The 19,527-nt window shown below is 57.2% G+C and overlaps 1 protein-coding gene across 4 annotated transcripts in view; it reads right to left on the bottom strand.

Annotated features, from left to right (window-relative positions):
- Positions 1 to 6,547: 6,547 nt before the first annotated feature.
- CEP170B (centrosomal protein 170B) overlaps positions 6,548 to 19,527 on the bottom strand; it is a 33,606-nt gene continuing 20,626 nt past the window's right edge. For 2 of the 4 annotated variants that reach the window (XM_054448519.2, XM_054448517.2), the window contains 8 exons: positions 17,684 to 19,387; positions 15,906 to 16,149; positions 10,178 to 10,337; positions 9,647 to 9,790; positions 9,463 to 9,551; positions 8,922 to 9,015; positions 8,712 to 8,763; positions 6,548 to 8,590 (listed from right to left, as the gene is read on the bottom strand). In XM_054448519.2, coding sequence (XP_054304494.2) covers positions 8,343 to 8,590; positions 8,712 to 8,763; positions 8,922 to 9,015; positions 9,463 to 9,551; positions 9,647 to 9,790; positions 10,178 to 10,337; positions 15,906 to 16,149; positions 17,684 to 19,387 — 2,735 coding nt within the window. In that variant the 3' untranslated portion in view covers positions 6,548 to 8,342. The remainder of the gene's footprint in view (positions 8,591 to 8,711; positions 8,764 to 8,921; positions 9,016 to 9,462; positions 9,552 to 9,646; positions 9,791 to 10,177; positions 10,338 to 15,905; positions 16,150 to 17,683; positions 19,388 to 19,527) is intronic. The other 2 variants (XM_054448521.2, XM_054448518.2) reach the window with 1 other exon arrangement.

Below are 19,527 nucleotides of genomic sequence, written 5' to 3'. Positions count from 1 at the left end.
GGATTTAAAGCGTTAGAAGGGCAGAGCGCGGTGGCTCACACTTATAATCCCAGCACTTTGGGAGGCCAAGGCGGGTGGATCCTTTGAGGTCAGGAGTTCAAGACTAGCCTGATCAACATGGTGAGATCCCGTCTCTACTAAAAATAAAAAAAAAAAAATAGCTGGGCATGGTGACAAATGCCTGTAGCCCCAGCTCCTCCGGAGGCTGAGGCAGGAGAATAGCTTGAACCCAGGAGGCAGAGGTTGCAGTGAGCCGAGTTCACACCACTGCACTCCAGCCTGGGCGACAGAGCGAGACTCTGTCTCAAAAAAATAAATAAATAAAGCGTTAGAAGGTCTTTACATTGTCCAGGAAGTGATAAAAGTACACATTTACATTAGGCCCTGGTAAGTGAAGGATGAATTTTATAATTACATTTTATAATTGTAAATGATTTTATAATTATAATTGTATAATTGCCAGAAAGTAGTAAAAAGAACAATTTGCATTAGACCATAATTAGTGAAGGATTAATTTTATCATTGTTTGGGTAATTGCTACTAGTACAGTAAAAGTATGACTAACAAGCAAATCAGAGGATGTAAAATAAAATATTTTAATTAATCCTAAAAAAGGAAAAAAGGAGAAAAAAGAACAAATAGCAGATGTAATATAGCAGATTTAAACCTAAGTACATTGATAAATATAATAGATGTATACTAAAAATACTCCAATTAAAAGAAATATTGTCAGACTGAATATTTTAAAACAAGCCCCACAAAAATTTCGTTAAAAGGATAGAAATTCTTTGAAGTGAGTTGGTTTAAATAAATAAAGGATGGAAAAAATAAATCATGATAACACTAACTAGAAAAAAAGCTGGCAGAACTATAATAATATGAGACAAAATGGACTTCAGATAAAAAAATAACTAGAGATAACGAAGACTTCCTAATGATAAGAGGGCTCATTGATCGGGAAGTTAATAAGTCTAAATTGTATGCACCTAATAGCATAGCTTCAAAATACATAAAGAAAAACTTATAGGCCTGGCGCAGTGGCTCACACCTGTAATCCCAGCACTTTGGGAGGCCAAGGCAGGCGATCACTTGGGGTCAGGAGTTCGAGACCAGCTTCACCAACATGGTGAAACCCCATCTCTATTTAAAAAGATGGGGTTTTTAATTAGCCAGTTGTGGTGGTGGGAGTCTGTAATCCCAGCTACTCGGGAGGCTGAGGCAGGAGAATGGTTTCAACCCAGGAGGCGGAGGTTGCAGTGAGCCAAGATCACACCACTGCACTCCAGCCTGGGCTACAGAGTGAGGCTCCGTCTCAAAAAATAAAATAAAATAAAACAAAATAAAAACTTACAGAACCGAAAAGAGAAATAGAGAGATCTGCTATCACGGCGGCGACTTTAACACAGTCCTTTCAGTAACCAGTAGAATAAGCAGATGGAAGAAAATTCATATGGATATAGATTATTTGAACATAAATGATGAAGTTGGTCAAATTGACAAAAAATAACACTTCTCCAAAAAAAATTGGAAGTTTACATATTCTCTTCAAGGGCATATGTAATAATTATCAAAAGTGTCCATATACTGGGCTGTAAGGCATTCTCTATACATTTCAAGTGACTGAAATAATTTTAAGCATATATCTGACCATAGTGAAAAGAGGCTACAAATCAATAACAAAAGAATAACCGGAAAATTCTCAAATGTTTGGTAATTTAACAATACACATCTAAATAACTGACAGGCCAAGAAAGAAATCACAAAATGCTAGAAATTGTTTTACCTAAATAGTGATGAAAATATATCAAACCTTATGGGATCAGCTAAAATTATGTTTAGAAGGAAATGTATAGCTTTAAATCTGCATATTAGAAAAGAAGATTCGCAGAAAAATCAGTGACTGTCCATGTCACGAAGGAAAGAAAGGAATAGGAAAGAAACCCCAGATAGGGAAGAAAAGAAAAAAGCTAACAAACAAAAATAAAATTAAAACTAACAGCAGAAATCAGTGAAAGAGAAAACAATAAACAGGTAACAGAAAATATGTAAAACCAAAAAGTTGGTTTTATGAGAAGAGTATTGAAACTGGCAAACCACAGCAAGACTGAAACCAGAGCGAGAAAAGGCACAAATCACCGACATCAGGAGTGAAAACCAGAGCGTCAGCGGCTCCTACAGAGGCGAGAAAGACAAGAGCATATTAGGAACAATTTGATGCTATTAGATATTTGCCATCCTTATTTTTTTCAAATTTGTATTGCAGTATAACATACATATGTAGAGTGACCAAATTTATTTATTTTATTTTAGGAGACAGAGTCTTGCTCTCTCTCTCAGGCTGGAGTACAGCGGTGCGATCTCAGCTCACTGCAACCTCTGCCTCCCAAGTTCAAGCAATTCTTGTGCCTCCGCCCTCAGAGTAGCTGGGACTATAGGCGCACACCACCGCGCCTGGCTATTTTTTTGTATTTTTAGTAGAGATGGGGTTTCACCAGTTCAGGCTGGTCTCCAACTCCTGACCTCAGGTGTCCCACTCGCCTCGGCCTCCCAAAGTGCTGGGATTACAGACGTGAGCCACTGCTCTCGGCCTGATTCCAGGTCTTCAGATAACTCTTTCAATCAACTGGCAACCAGAAAATCCCTGAATCCATCTATTACCTGGAAGCCTGGGACCACAGGTGTGAGCCACCATGCCTGGCCATTTTTTTTTGGAGACAGGTGGAGGACATTTCCTTGAACATCTTAGTTAATACCTACCCCCCAAGAGGTAACCAGTGTTGTGACTTCTGCTGTCATGGATCGCTTTTACCTGCTTTTGAAATCCTATGGCATGTAGACTTTGATGTCTGGCTTCTTTTGCTCATTGCGACGTCTGGAGAGTCATCCGTGTTTTATGAAGTGTAGTCTTTTTTTTTTCCCTTGCAATGTCCTAGCCCAGGGCTCGAACATACCAGATGTTATTCACCCATTCTGTTGTCGAGGGCCATGAGGTTGCTTTCCATGTGGAGATTTTACCAATACAGCTGCTATGAGCAGTCTTGGACATGCCTTTGAAGGGCTGAATGCGCTTGTTTCTCTTGGGTATAAAAGCTGGGAGTAGAACTGCTGGGTCCTAGGTAGGCATATGTACAGCGTTGGTAAATTCTGCCACTTTTTCCAAAATAGTTGAACCACTATACTGTCACCTGCCAAGCCAAGGATTCTAGTTTTAGCTACTTTGGTGGGTATGGTTGTATCTCATTATGGTTTTAATTTGCACTTCTCTTTTTTTGACAAATGATATTGGGCATGTTTTCATAAAGGTGTTTGGTCACTTGGACACCCTCCTGCAACGCACCTGTTCGCTTTCCCTGCTCTTTATTGGGTTGCCCATCTTTTTTCTCTGACTTATAATAGTTACTATACATTTTGAGTCCAAATTATTTGTCCTTTTCACTCTCTTCAAGGTGTCTTTGGATGAATAGAGGTTCCTAGTTTTCAGGTAGCCTAATTTACTAAGAAATTCCTGGCCAGGCACGGTGGCTCACGCCTGTAATCCCAGCACTTTGGGAGGCTGAGGCAGGTGGATTGCCTGAGGTCAGGAGTTCGAGACCAGCCTGGCCAAATGGCAAAACCCCCGTCTCTACTAAAAATACAAAAATTAGCCAGGTGTGGTGGATTACACGTGCCTGTAATCCCAGCTACTCGGGAGGCTGAGGCAGGAGAATTGCTTGAACCCGGGAGGAGAAGGTTGCAGTGAGCCAAGATCACACCACTGCACTCAACGAGACTCCATCTCCAAAAAGAAAGAAAGAAAGAAAGAAATTCCCTTATAATTGATAGCTTATGGAGGAACTTAAAAGTATGCCACAGGCTGCTTCTGGCCGTGAGCGACAGGAGTACAGGATGGGTTTGCCTTCTCACCTCGGACAGTGAGAAAATCAGACCCAAGCTTTGCAGTGGGAGGGGAGGCAGGGCTGCGGGCTGATGGTGCCCTACTCATCGGCAGTTCCCTTCTGAGGACCATCTAGTGTCCTGTGCACCACGAGCCTTTCTCCCCCAGCCAGTGCGGGTGCAAGCATTTCCAGGCCTGTGTCACATCCAAGGCATGCTCGGCTCCAGCGTTCTGCTGGTGGTTTTCCTGCCTCCCCAGCTTCCTCGCATGTGTGCTGGGGGTCCTCTGACGGCGCTGGGGCTCTGTGTGTGCTGCTCTCCTCACCGCTGCTTCACTCTGCAAATTCCAGTTGCTTTGGCCTCCCCAAACTCTGATCTGGGCCTGAACTCGGCAACATCACCAAACTCCGTGGGAACCGCTCCGCGCTTTGGCCTGCAAGCTATGCCGTGAGCAAGGCAGGCGGTCGGGCTCACCTCATTTCTTTCCTTCCTTGACATCACGGTCCTGTGCTGCCTGCTGTCCAGTGTCTGAAAACTGCCGTTTCACATATTTTGTCATTTTCTCACTGTTCAAGGTGAGAAGGCAAATCCATCCTGTACCCGTTACTCACGGCCAAAAGGAGAAATGGCCTGTGGCATGATTTTAAGTTCTTCTTCAAACTAAATCATGACAGCCTTCTCAGTAAAATTTTATTATATTTGAGAGTAAAAACAGTTTACTGTCTTTTTTGTCATAATTTGAATGTTTGGCCATCATTTCTTTGAATTTTTCTGAAAAATTTCTCTGAAAAAGCCATTAATTTTTGCATGGAAAAGGTGTGGGCTTCATTCTGTCTAATGGTTTCTTATATTTGTCACTAGCAAGATTAATTGGACACAAACCACATGGGTGCTTCACTCACTCCTGCAAATGACCCAAGACCCAAAGCAGGCCCTGAGCCACTGAGCTCCCCTCTGTCCCGCAGGGATCTCTCTCCTCAGCTCCAGCTCCCTGACTGCATCCCCAACTGTCACCTGAGCATCTCACCCACTGTCCCCACATCGGGGCCACTTGGGCCAGGAGCTGGGCATGTCCTTGGCCCTCTCTGCCCCTCTGCTGGGGACCCAGCCCCTTCAGGCTCCGGCCTCTCCACACGGCCTGTCTGCCCTCCACCGCCTCCTCCCACAGCCCCTGTGCCCTCACTCCCAGTCAAAGCCCTCCTCACTCTGACTAGACAAGGAACAAGAGAAGCTCGCACTCCTTAGGGGAGGTCCTGGAATGTTGAGCCCACCAAACCAAATCACCGCCCACTGGCCACTTGGGCCCAGCCCCACCCTAGGGCCGGCACACCCCCTGCACCTTCCACAGCCACGGGCCCTGGGATGTCTGTTCAGGCTGACTTTCCAGCAGGCCCTGGGTCTCTGGGAAGGCCCGTTAAGGGGCCCCGCTCAGAAAGCCCTCAGGAGTCTGCTGCCCAGACTAAGGTCTCACTACCCGGCCTCACCTACAGTCCTCCCTGTGGCCTCCCGTTAAGGGGGCCGGGCCAGCGGTGACCACCTCAAGTGTGGCCCCGGGAGTGGCATTCAGATGGTTCAGATGGCAAGGCAAGGCATGGAGACCCCGAGTGGCTGCATGAGGCCTGTGGAGCCCTGTCCTCAAGTTCTTGGTGGGCCGCTCGGCTCAACCACCCCCTTGCAAACTCAAATGCATCCCCAAGGGCGAAGGAGGGTGGCATCATAAAGGCAGCCCACCCAGGAACATCTAGCCATGTCCTCTCCATGGCCACCACAGGGAGTGGAAGGACAAGGGGCTGGGAGCAGCCGGATGGCTGGGCTGCGGAGGTAAGAAGCCCGCTCTGCTACTCCTGCCAGGGTCTTAAAGTCAGCCTCGCTGAGGACCTGAGCCACTGCCTGGTAGCCTGGCAGCCCGACAGCACATCAGTACCGTGGGGCCCGCCCTGTGGCTGGAGGTGGACAGTGACCTCTGACACCTCCAACAACCCAGGTGTGATGGGTGCCAGTGATGTGATGTAACAACGGGCAGTGGGTGCCCTCCAAAGCCCTAGCAGGGAGAAGGAACTGGGGCGGGAGGTGGCGCTCACCACACGGCAACTGTGTGCCTGCTCACTGCCTATTTTTATGCAAGATGAGCGGAGTTTTAAACAGTGCTCTCGGCCAGGCGCGGGGGCTCATGCCTGTAATCCCAGTACTTTGGGAGGCCGAGGTGGGTGGATCACGAGGTCAGGAGATTGAGACCATCCTGGCTAACACGGTGAAACCCCGTCTCTACTAAAAATACAAAAAACTAGCCGGGCGTGGTGGCAGGTGCCCGTAGTCCCAGCTACTCGGGAGGCTGAGGCAGGAGAATGGCGTGAACCCGGGAGGCGGAGCTTGCAGTGAGCCGAGATGGTGCCACTGCACTCCAGCCTGGGTGACAGAGTGAGACTCCGTCTCAAAAACAAACAAACAAACAAACAAACAAAAACAGCGCTCTCGGATGCTGTCTCACTGAACAGTTTTCATAAATTAACTTCTGTTTTTAGGAGTAAACATCTGGAAATGCTGCTTTCTAGCCCAGGCCGCCCCCTGGTGGCACCATCTCTGAATTGCAGCCTCCCCTGGTCTGTCCTATAGGCAGGGCCCCACCCACCCCAAACACCAAGGATAGAGAAACAAGGCCAAGGTGACAGGCTCCAGCGTGCTGCCATGTGATAGAAGAATGATTTATTAGAACAAATTCCATGACAAATCATATAAAATAACCATTTTCCGAAAGACAGCCACAAGACCACCTGAGAACGAATGTACAGTGAACCCTCCGAGAAGCCCGGCAAACAAGGACCAGTTCCCAGGCAAAGGCTGGAGGGGGAGGAACGAAGGAGCTCAGCGTGGGGAGGAGCAGGAACTTGTGAATTTAAAACATTGCACAGCCACTGCCGAGGGGTGGGAAGGCGCCGTGGATGAAGCGTGACCACTTCATGTCCAGGGGCAGGCAGGGTGGGCAACTGGGGCATGCGGGGGTGGGCAGCAGCCCGGTGGCCCGGACTAGCACCTCCTCCATACAGACAGCAGGCTCTTGGGGCGGGGACCAGGGGGGGACACCTGCCACCCCCACCCCCCCTCACACACACACGTAAACATCAGGTGGGCCGCAGGGCTCAGAGGAACAGAACCCGTACACCCAATCCCAGATCAGCTAAAAGTAAACAGGGGACACACACCACCCGCTTCCAGACTCCAGTCCCCAGTGCTGCTCCCCCAGCAGCTGGCCCTGTCCAGGTCCGACTCTCATACCAATGCCAGGCGGGGTGTGGAGCTCACCCACGCCAGTCTGGTCCAGGTGGGACACCCCCACGTCCACCCCCACCAACCACGGCCAATGGGCTCTTTGGCTTAGAGGCTCCGGCAACACGGGCTGCCCCAGCAGGGGCCACGGCAGAGGGACCAAGCTCTGCTCACCTGCCATGTTCCCAGCTGAAAGAATCCTGAGAAAACAACAGTTCCTGGGCCCATCCCTGCCCCCATGCCCACTTGAGGCCTGATGGCGTGAAGCCAAAAGGGGAGGGCGTTTGGTGCAGGCCAAGCTGCGAGCTTCCGGAAACCCGGCTTCCAGTCACTTTGGTCGTGCACTCACCCCCGCCAGAAGGGCTGCCATACACCCGGCTGCACCCGGGCCCTTGGAAGCCCAAGTACAGAGGCCCACAGCCCCTCACGGGGACATGCCCTGCAGTCCTCACAGTGCAGCGCGGAGGCGCCTGGACTAGCTGTGTGCATGGGAGTGGGGGGGTGTCCGCACCTGTGTGCATGGCTCAGCTCTCAACAAGCCCCGGGTCCATACCCAGGAGGGCTCCACGGGGCAGCCCCAAGCTCAGTGGGTTTGGCAACTGTGTTGGCACCAAAGGCTGGAAGCAGTGGGGCTCCTGCCTATAAAAGGCCTGGGGTCAGGTGGGAGCCACCAGGGCAAGTGCCCTGCCATCTTAGATAGTCCCAGGAACAGGTGAGCCTGCCCAGCTCCATGTTTGGCACCAAATGACCCCACAGTCGACCTCTCTTCCTCTGCCTGGCCGCAGGCCAGCACAAAGGGATATGGCAGGTTAGTGCCTGGCAGAGCCAGTCAGGCCTGGAGGGGGCACCCGCAACGGCACCAACAACTCTTTCCTTTAAAGCTAAAGACAAAAATAACAGTGATGAAGAGGAGGCGGGGTAATGCCCTTGAGGGCTTGACCTTGGCAGCAGCCTGGCCAGGAGCTGGGCCCAGAGGCCTGCAGGGGGCGAGGAGGGGTGGGGGTGGCCATGGGGCTGGACAGGGTGAGTAGGGTGCTGGCTGGGAGCTAACGAGGGGCAAGGGCATGGGAGGCACCCGCCCATGGGGATATGGCACATGTGGGGGTCTTCAGGGAGAACCACCTGCGGCCAGGCAGGCGGGCGCACGGCGGACGGAAGGCAGAGACGCACACGCACAGGGAGGCCGGCCTGGCCAGGTCTGGGGCCTAGATCAGGAACCTCTCGGCATCAGGGAGGAAGGTGGGGTCCGGGAGGCTGGGAGGCCCACAGCTGGCCCGCTGTGGGAAATTCCTCAGGGGCAGGGCTGGCAGCAGGGCCTCGGCTGAGGCGGGTGAGGGTGGGCTCTGGGCAGCCACGCGGCCCTTCCCCAGCCCCGGCTGTGCAGAGATGGCCAAGCTCCTGTTTCCTGTGAGCAGGTCCAGGCTCCCACTGGGGTCCACGATGGCGTTGATAACTGGAGGTGGAGAGGGAGGGTCAGGCTGCAGATCCAGTTCACCTGCTCCCACCCGTGAGTCAGGGCTCCCCACAAGGCCCTGTCAGCCTCCCTTGCTGCCCCAGGCTTGGGCCACACTCACCTTCCAGCTGTTTCTGCACCCGCCTCAGTTCCTTCAGGATGGAGCTGATTTCCTGGAAATGTGGCAGGAAGGGAGGTGGAGTCAACTTCTGAGGGGCTGCAGCCCTGCCCTGGGGCTCTGTGTACAGGAGCTGGGACAAGGTTTGGGGCCAGCCGGGCAAAGCCAGACTGGCTGGGGGTGGGCCAAGGGGCACGGGGCCCTGGCACTCACCTTGTTAGATGTCTTCAGGATGGGCACCTCGTTCTCGGCGTTGATCCTGGCTTCCAGGTCCTCCCAGGCTCTCCCTGTGTTCTGAAAGAGGATCCTGTCCAAGGTAGGGGGAGGCAGAAATGGGGGGACAAGGACAGGGATGACAGAGCTGAGGCACAATTCTCCCAGACCTCCCCTGCCATGGTGAAGTTCATCCCAGCCAACCTGGGCCTAAGGGGGAAACTGAGGCCTGATGCATGACCTGGGCTGACAGGCACCAAAGTCCCATCTGTGCCTGACACTCGGCGGTGGGGAGGGCTGGGCCCGGGATGAGGGCTAGAGGAGAAGGGGAGGAAGGGCCGCCGTGGAGGCGCTGGCTCCTCTGAGTTCAGGGTCTGCCTGCTGGGAGCCACATACACGTGCACACGGGATGGCGGGCTCCACAGGTGCACACGAGTACCCATGAAACCGCTGCCCTTGAGGGATTCAGCCAGGCCTGAGTCTCAGCTCATGCAGCCTTGCTGGTGTCTGGGCGTCCACCTCAGCCGGGAAGCCGACTCACTTCATCTTCTCGGCAAGGTGCTCTGTGTTCTCACGGATGGCCTGCGACAGCTGGGACACCGGGTTCAGCATCAGGTTATCGAAGATCACCTGCAAGAGCCCGGCCTCAGCATGGCCCCGCCCTCGAGGAGCCCCGCCCCTGCTCCCCCCCACACCCAGCTCCATGGCGGTAGTGGGCACTGTGCCTCCTCTCGGTTCCGAGGCCGCGTCTTGTTGGCCAGGGCGTCCTCACAGCTGTCGTTCATGTTCTGGTCAAAGTCCCGAGAGTTCAGCGAGCCGGGCGGCACCTTCTGAAAGTTGAGGCTGGCCTCGGGGATGCGCTGCACCAGCTGCAAGAGGGAGGGCCGGCACTGTGGGCCCCGGGCAGAGGCTCCTGCCAGGCTGTGGCTGCACCTCCCTGCTCCAGCCCGGCAGGTGGACAGAGCACACCCACCTCCCATCTGTGCAAGGTCCCTCCTGTGCCCTTGCCCCGCCATGGAGGCAGCTGGGCTGGGGATGATGGCACAGTCAGGCCTGACTCAGGTGCCGCGAGCTCCCCAGACCTCGAGCTCTTTGGTGGCCATTTGGGGCGCTGACCCAGGGGAACATGCTCCAGCTCACCAAGTGGGGATGTGCAGCAGGGCCTCAGCCGAGGAGTGCAAAGGGCTGTGGGGACCTGGCCTGACCCTCCTTGAGGGTGGCTCTGGCACAGGGGCCTCAGAAAGCCTGGGGCTCACCTCCTCCCGGGCAGAGATGGTCGAGGCGGGGGTGCTGGGCATGGTGCTGAGGGAGGCGCTGTGGGCAGGCTCCGAGGAGCCCAGTGTGTCACCGTCCCCAGCCACATCATGGATCTCCCGGGCTAGGATGGCCACGTCCTTCACCAGCGTCTGGCTCAGCCTGCAGCGGGCAGGAAAGACGGCAGGTTCTGCACAGAGGAAGTCGGGGCAGCAGGGGCCAGACGGGCCTCAAAGCCCCTCCCAGCTCCCAGGCAGCTGCTGGCCAGAGGTGGGGCCTGGGGGAGGTGCTCCCCAGCCTGGCCCCAAACACTGGCCTAGCCACTGCTTACACAGGCACTGGCCACGGCCCCACAGGGAGGCCCAACTCCCCACAGCCACAAGGAGGGATGGTGGGGGGCTGGGACGGAGCCTGAAAAGAAGGGGGCACAGAAACCCTTGCTGGCTCCGGGGCAGGCCACACCTCCTCCCTCTCCGGCCCCCCAGGGCCAGCATCACAGCTGTGGGGCCCAAATGGAATGGATGGGACTCAGTCATAGAACGTGTGGGTGCCACGGGCGCCCAGCTCTGCAGGCAGAGAAACTGAGGCAAGGAAGAGAGTGGGCTGAGGTCACAGAAACTAGAACCTGCCACTCCTCACAGTGAGGGTGGGGGCTGGGCAGAGGGTGGGGCTTGGCAAAGGGTGGGGCAGGCAGATCCAGAGAGGCAGGGGACCCCTTGCAGGCCAGTGAGGCCAATGGCAGCTCAGCCTAGCCCCCTGCTCAAGCCTGGCCAGCTCAGTCCCCCTAGGATGTGCCCAGGGGGCACAGGCCTCCACCCTGCCGAGGTAACAGACACTTCCCAGTGAGGACAGGGGCCTGCCGGGCCCGTGAGCAGCTCCCAGCCCTCTGCTGGAGCGCACAGCCTCGTCACCTGTCCTGCCGGCCCCTTAAGCACCTGGGCCACCAGCAGGTCCTGCCCCACTTAGGCCTTCAGCCCAGGCCTTGGGGACCCAGGCTCCCTGTCACTGTCAACCACCCATCCTCATGGGGACAGGCCCCACCCCAAGCCACCTCGGCCCCCACACTGGCAGTCACCAAAGGAACAGACCACCCTGAGGGCCCTCCCCCTTCCCCTACCTCCAGCAGCACCACAACCCTCGCCAGACACTGGCACGACTGGAGAAACAGCCCCAGCACCCTCTGTCCAGATGGCCTTGCACAGCCCACTGGCTGCCCTGGCCCCACTCAGGACTGGGTCCTAGCTGGGTCCACCCTTCCACATCAAGACAAAACATGGAAGCCCTCCCTCCACCTCTGGGTGACACCAATTGGCACATGCCCCTGGCCCTCGGGCCCCTGCCCAGCACTCCCTGGCCTCCTGCCCCCAGCATGTCCCCTCAGGGCCCCCACCCAGAACTCTCTGGCCTCCCGCCCCCAGCACATCGTATGCTCCAGCTCACCCACCGTGGAAGGCAGAGAACTCCAGAAACCCACATGGGCCCCCCACGTCCCCTTCTGCTCTCAGACCTGGAAGCACCCACCCCCTTCTCAGCCAGGTGCAGTGTCTCTGTCCAGAGCCCCAGCCCTGTGCCCGCCTCCTCCGCTGATGGCAGCCTTCTTCCCTATGCTCCCCCAATACCTCAAGCATCCCAAGAGCCCTGTCCCCAGTCCCCATCCTTCCAAGCCCCCCAGGTCCTCCCCACCAACTTCATGCTGCTCACAGCCTCAGGTGCCTGCGCCTCCACCCCAGTGCGAGCCACTCTCTAAGGGCCGCCTGCTCCTGGCCACCTCTTTCCAGGTCCCTCATGGGCTTCAAGCTCAGCATCCTCCACAACAAACACTTGCCATCCACCCTGGTCCTGGGACCTCCCCTGCCTGCCCCACAGCCTTTCAGGGCCTGCCTTTGCAGTACTGACCACTGCTTGGCAAAGACCACTCTCACTCCTACCCAACTCCCTACCCCATCCTCCCCAGCACCTGGCCTGGAGAGGGCCCTGTAACTGAATGACCATGTGAGGGAGTTCATTTCTAATAAAAACCTTTGAGAAGGCCTTCCTTGTACTGGAGGTCTCATCTCCTGGGAAGATCTGCAGCCACCCACTCCTCCATCCACCCACTCACTCATCCATCCATCCATCCATCCATCCATCCATCCATCCATCCATCCACTCACCCATCCATCCATCCATCCATCCATCCATCCATCCATCCACCCACCCACCCACCCACTCACCCACTCATCCATCCATCCATCCATCCATCCATCCATCCATCCACCCACCCACCCATCCATCCATCCACCCACCCACTCATCCATCCATCCATCCAACCATCCACCCACTCACTCACCCATCCATCCACCCACTCATCCATCCATCCATCCACCCACCCACCCACCCATTCACCCACTCATCCATCCATCCATCCATCCATCCATCCACCCACCCACCCATCCATCCATCCATCTACCCACTCACTCATCCATCCATCCATCATCCACCCATTCACCCACTCATCCATCCATCCATCCATCCACCCACCCACTCATCCATCCATCCATCATCCACCCACCCATTCACCCATCCATCCATCCATCCATCCACCCACCCACCCACCCATCCACCCACCCACCCATCCATCCACCCACCCATCCATTCATCCATCCATCCATCCACTCACCCACCCACCCACTCACCCATCCATCCATCCATCCACCCACCCACTCACCCATCCATCCATCCACCCACTCTCATCCATTCATCCATCCATCCATCCACCCACCCACCCACTCATCCATCCACCCACTCATCCATCCATCCACCCACTCACTCATCCATTCATCCACCCATCCATCCACCCACCCACCCACCCATCCATCCATTCACCCATCCATCCATCCACCCACCAACTCATCCATCCTTCCATTCATCCACCCACTCATCCATCCACCCATCCATCCACCCACTCACTCACCCATCCATCCACCCACTCACTCACCCATCCATCCATCCATCCACCCACCCACCTACTCACCCATCCATCCATCCATCCATCCATCCATCCACCCACCCACTCACTCATCCATCCATCCACCCACCCACTCATTCATCCATCCATCCATCCATCCACTCACCCATCCACCCATCCACCCACTCACTCATCCATTCATCCGTCCATCCACCCACCCACTCATCCATCCAGCCATCCACCCACCCACTCACTCATCCATTCATCCATCCATCCATCCACCCACCAACCCACTCATCCATTCATCCATCCATCCATCCACCCACCCACCCACTCATCCATCCATCCACCCACTCATCCATCCATCCATCCACCCACCCACCCACTCACCCATCCATCCATTCACCCACTCACTCATCCATTCATCCTTCCATCCACCCACCCACTCATCCATCCACCCACTCACTCATCCATCCATCCATCCATCCACCCACTCACCCATCCATCCATCCACCCACTCACCCATCCATCCGTCCACTCACTCATCCATCCATCCATCCACTCACTCATCCATCCATCCATCCATCCATCCATCCATCCATCCACCCATCCATCCACCCACTCACCCATCCACCCACCCACTCACCCATCCATCCATCCATCCACCCACTCACTCATCCATCCATCCACCCATCCATCCATCCACCCACTCACTCATCCATCCATTCATCCATCCATCCACCCACCCACTCACTCACCCATCCATCCATTCACCCACTCACTCATCCATTCATCCTTCCATCCACCCACCCACTCATCCATCCATCCATCCATCCATCCATCCATCCACCCACTCACCCATCCATCCATCCACCCACTCACCCATCCATCCATCCATCCACTCACTCATCCATCCATCCATCCACTCACTCATCCATCCATCCATCCATCCATCCATCCATCCATCCATCCATCCATCCACCCATCCATCCACCCACTCACCCATCCACCCACCCACTCACCCATCCATCCATCCATCCACCCACTCACCCATCCATCCATCCATCCACTCACTCATCCATCCATTCATCCATCCATCCATCCACCCACTCACTCATCCATCCATCCACCCACTCACTCATCCATCCATCCATCCATCCATCCATCCATCCATCCATCCACCCACTCACTCATCCATTCATCCATCCATCCATCCACCCACCCACCCACTCATCCATCCATCCATCCATCCACCCACTCATCCATCCATCCATCCATCCACCCACCCACCCACTCACCCATCCATCCATTCACCCACTCACTCATCCATTCATCCTTCCATCCACCCACCCACTCATCCATCCACCCACTCACTCATCCATCCATCCATCCATCCACCCACTCACCCATCCATCCATCCACCCACTCACCCATCCATCCATCCATCCACTCACTCATCCATCCATCCATCCACTCACTCATCCATCCAGTCATCCATCCACCCATCCATCCATCCATCCATCCACCCATCCATCCACCCACTCACCCATCCACCCACCCACTCACCCATCCATCCATCCATCCACCCACTCACTCATCCATCCATCCACCCATCCATCCATCCACCCACTCACCCATCCATCCATCCATCCACTCACTCATCCATCCATTCATCCATCCATCCATCCACCCACTCACTCATCCATCCATCCATTCACCCACCCATCCATCCACTCACTCACTCACCCATCCATCCATCCATCCATCCATCCACCCACTCACTCATCCATCCATCCACCCAGTCACCCATCCATCCATCCACCCACCCATCCATCCACCCACTCACTCATCCATCCATCCACCCAGTCACCCATCCATCCATCCACCCACCCATCCATCCACTCACTCACTCATCCATCCACCCAGTCACCCATCCATCCATCCACTCACCCATCCATCCACCCACTCACTCATTCATACATCCATCCATCCATCTACCCACTAACCAACCTCTACTAACCATCCACCTATTCATCTACCCACCCATCTACCCATCCATCCACCTATTCATCTATCTGCCTACACATCCACCCACCCACCCACCCTCTCCCATCCATCCACCTATTCATCTACCCACCCATCTACCCATCCATTCACCCACCCAGCCACCCACCAACCTTTCCATCCATCCTTCTATCCACCCATACAACCTCCACCCATCCACTCATCCATCCACTTATTCATCCATGCACCAATCAACCTGTCCATCCATCCATCCGTCCATCCATCCACCTACCCACCCAGCCATCCACCCACCCAGCAACCTATCCATCTACCCACCCACCTGCCCATCCATCTATCCACCTACCCACCCTCCTATCCATCCATTCATCCATCCATCCATCCATCCACCCACCCACCCACCCACCCAGCCATCCATCCATCCATCCATCCATCCATCCATCCACCCACCCTCCTATCCATCCATCCATCCACTCACCCACCCACCTACCCACCCAGCCATCCACCCATCTACCCACCCAGCAATCTATCCATCTACCCACCCACCTGCCCATCCATCCATCCATCCACCCACCCACCCTCCCATCCATCCATCCATCCATCCGTCCATCCATCCATCCATCCAGCCAGCCAGCCAGCCATCTGCTGTACCATCTATCCACTCAAGAAGGGAGCTCCCAGCCTGGTCCCTGCCCTCAGGGTGCTCTCACTCAAGAAAAGGCACTGGCACCCAGTGGATTTACTCTGAATGGGTTACTCACCTGGCTATCTCCGCAATCTCTGCTGTCTGCACGATGAAACCATAAGGGTCAGGCTCCTCCTCATCGTCGTCCGTGTCCCGGGGGCCGGGGGCCCGGGAATGAGCCCGGCTGGAGCTGCCAGCCCTCGGGGTCTGAGTGGCTGTTGAGGTGTGGGAGCGTGTGTGTTTGGGGGAGCCGTGGCGGGAGCCGTACTCCTCCTCAGAGGTGGACGTGTAATCCGAGCCCTGCTGCCGGCGCCTCGTGTCTTGGTGAGTGAATTGGTTTTAGAAGCAAGAACAGAACAAAGCAGCACTCAGCACCCTGTGGCAGTCCCAGGGTCCCTCTGGGAGAGGGCTCAGTGCTGCAAGGCTGGGCAGCGTCGAGGCTGGTGCCCCCACCCAGTAGCCCTTCATTGAAACATCAACAGCTGCTGAGCTCCAGGGGCCACAAGGCCCCCACCAGCCCAGGGACACACGCGGGGAAGGCGGCCTGGTGCTCCCAGGCCAGTGGCTGCGACCCAGGAGCAGTCTGCACCTGATTAGGTGGGAAATCCCCTTACAGGTGGTGGGAAAGCAGTATCTGGCAGACCCCAAAACAGAGTAAACCTCCCCACCAGGACCTGCTGCGACCCAGGCTGGACCACACAGACAGGCAAGGACCAGTCAGAGCCCAAGCAAGGCCACTGCAGTCCCTCCCTGCTGCCTGCTTGAGTCTGTCAGACCCAAAGCTTCAGGTTCCACTCTCCTGGGCAGAGTCCTGGCCTCCTCACCAGCCCCTGCTCTGAGCCCGGCAGCAGCTGCGCACCTGCACTGTGGGGGGATGATGGCGAGCCGCATGCTTGGGTCAGACACCACCAGTGCACCACGTCGGGTAGGGACAGCAGGCTCCACCAAGCAGGGGTGACCCTTGGCCCCGCCCCACCCCTTCCTCCAGCGAACCCTGCCCCAGCCTCCAGCCACACGCAGGGCCTGCCCAGTGCAGCCAGCAGTTGGGGCGGGGCTGTGGGAGGATGCTGGGAGTCGGGAAAGAGGCTCCACTGGGATCGTGGGTGGGTAGGTGGGTGCACAGGGCAGAAGGCAGTAGCAGCAGCACCTTGGCCTCAAACCAATCCACTCGCAGGACAGCTCAGCTCCCTCGGCGGGCGGGGTGGGCCCCGCTCTGCAGACGCGGATGTCCGGCCACCCCAGGTAGGAGGCCAGCTCTGGTGGCCACAGAGGACCATCCCCGCTTGCTGTGCCCATGGACATCTGGGGGGCAGGGCAGAGCTCTGCTCACAGCCCTCCCTCCCTCCCCGGCCATGGGGCCTGTGGGCCCAGAAGGGTGTTAGAGCAGCTATCAGCAGAGGGCACAGGTATGCTTGGCACCCTTCACTGAGCCACGGTACTGTGGCAGAGATCCATGGGAGAGCCCTCCCCAGGCCTAGGGCCCCAGGCCCACGGGCAGATGGCATGGGGACCCCAAGGCACCAGGGGCCTGAGCCAGGAGTACAGGAAGAGTGGGGAGGGCCAGCCTGGGCTTCGGGGCCCTGAGGCACACCCTGGGGGATGGAAGGCCCTCTCCATGCCAGAGACGGTCAGGGTGTTCTACCCACACCAGGGGACTGTGGGCCCTGCCCTCGGCCCATGCACATGTGTGTGTGCACGTGAGTCCAGCAACACATCTACCCCAGCGTTGGGAACAGAGGCTCCTCTCGTGCCAGGACCGGGGCCCACGGCCAGCAGTCAGCTGGCATCCAAGACGCTGCAGACCCACCGGCAGCCCTGCCTTGGCCCTGGCCTCCCACCCACCCTGGCACTCACTGGAGGTGTATCGGGCACTGCCCGAGCGGGCCCTGCTGAAGGGCTGGCGGGGACCCGTGGTGGTGGCTGTGTTGGCAGCCTTCCTGGCGACAGCCCGTGCTTCGGCCATGCTGGGCTTGCGGCTGGCACAGCACAACTCCACACTGCGGCCAGAGAAGCTGGTGCGGGCAGGGGCTGCCTCAGGGTCACTAGTTCCTGTGAAGGAGCCAGCCCGCTTCCGGGGCATGGCCAGGATGTCCAAGCGTGACAGCTTCTTGGCCTGCTCAGCAGCTGGCCGGCCCACGGGCTCAGGGTTGCCCAGGGACCCCCGCTCTCCATCCGCAGCCTCAGTGTCTGAAGCGTCCCCCAGCCGGGCCCGCCTCAGCCGGGAGGCCCGTGTGGGGCGAGGGGTGGACAGGCTGTTGGAGCGGGTCAAGGCCTGCGGCCCCTTCTGGGAGCTGGCTGAGCTACGGCTCTGCTCCTCCCGGGTAGCCGGGGATGGCGGCGGGGCCGCTGCTTTCCGGCGAGACCCTAGCTGTCCTGCCCCGGTGGCCTCAGGGGTCTCATGGTTGGAGGCCATCACATCTGAGCCGGGTAGGGGGGCGAGGACAGGGCCACGCTCCTCACTGGGCCAGTCCAGGGACCCTCGGGGCCTGTGGCCACGCCTTATGGCCGAGCGCCGTACCGGCTCTCCACGGCCCATGTCCGTTGGGCCAAGTGGGTGACGCTGCCTCTCTGAGGGCTGCTCACGGACACTGCCCAGGGTGGTGCCTCCTGGGTCCTGTGCAGCTGGCGGGGATGGCGACATCTCCTTCTGTGCCCGCAGGGGCTGGGGGGTTGTGGGGCTGGGCCCGCTCTTGCCACTACGAAGGCTGACGGTGCTGGCTGTGTCCACGTCTGAGTCCCCAGACAGGGCGTCCTCCGGCGGCCTCGCGGTGCCGCCCCCCTCACACTCAGCATCCACAGAATTGGAGAGGAGTTGGGCCTCCAGGGCCGCCAGGGCCGTCTCCGTCTCCTTCAAGATCAGGTGGGTGTCCTGGGAGTGGAAGTCCATGCGTGCGGCCCGGGTAGCGGCCAGGTCCTGTAGAAGCGGGTGGCTGGAGATGTGGGGGGGCTTGCCGGGAGCTGGGGGACCACTGGCTGGCTCCTTAGTGAAGCTCCCTTGCCGGAGAAAGGCTGGGGCAGGGCCGTCGGGTTCTGGGGACCGTCCAGGCCGTAGCTGGATGACCATTCTCCCATTGGCACTGACATAGATGCCATCCCGTGCTGAGGGGCTGGGCTGGGCTGCCTGCCCTAGGCCCTCCCCATCCACTGGAGCCGCAAGCGGTTTCCTAGGTGACACAGTGTCCCCATTCTGGTCCCCCATGAAGAAAGAGGCGGGAGTTGGCTCTCCAGGGGCCCTTGGTGAGTGCCGACCCCTGCTCCACTTGGGCCCCTCCTGGGGGCTCCTGCGTCTGCTGTCCTGTGGCCCCACCCCTGGCTCAGGGCCTCGGCCCCCGTCCGACCCACTGGCATCACTGAGGCTGTCAGGATCCAACTCCTCCTGGCCGAAGAGGCGGCTGGGCTGCTCACCGCCCAGCTCCGGTGGCCCAGGCCCACTCCTCCTGCTGCTCTCCGGGCCCGCAGGGCTGTCAGCCCTCTCACTGGGCAGCTGAGGGAGCCGCCGCCGCGTGCGCACAGGCAGGGACCCCTCCGGCTCCCCGCCTCTACGTCCCAGGCCATCCTCTGTGGAGCACAAAGGCAGCCAGTTAGAGGGCCGCTAGTCTGCAGGCCCTCCACGCACAGGAAGAGGCAGCCTGTCCGTGGTCAGCGGCCTGAGGCCCGCCCCGGCCTGGCCCAACTCCCCTCCAGCACTGGAGCCACTT

Source organism: Pongo pygmaeus, chromosome 15, assembly GCF_028885625.2.
Source record: "Pongo pygmaeus isolate AG05252 chromosome 15, NHGRI_mPonPyg2-v2.0_pri, whole genome shotgun sequence".
Taxonomy (NCBI): Eukaryota; Metazoa; Chordata; class Mammalia; order Primates; family Hominidae; genus Pongo; species Pongo pygmaeus.
Note: the sequence above shows the minus strand (reverse complement) of the source record. Positions and strands in the feature narration are given on the sequence as shown.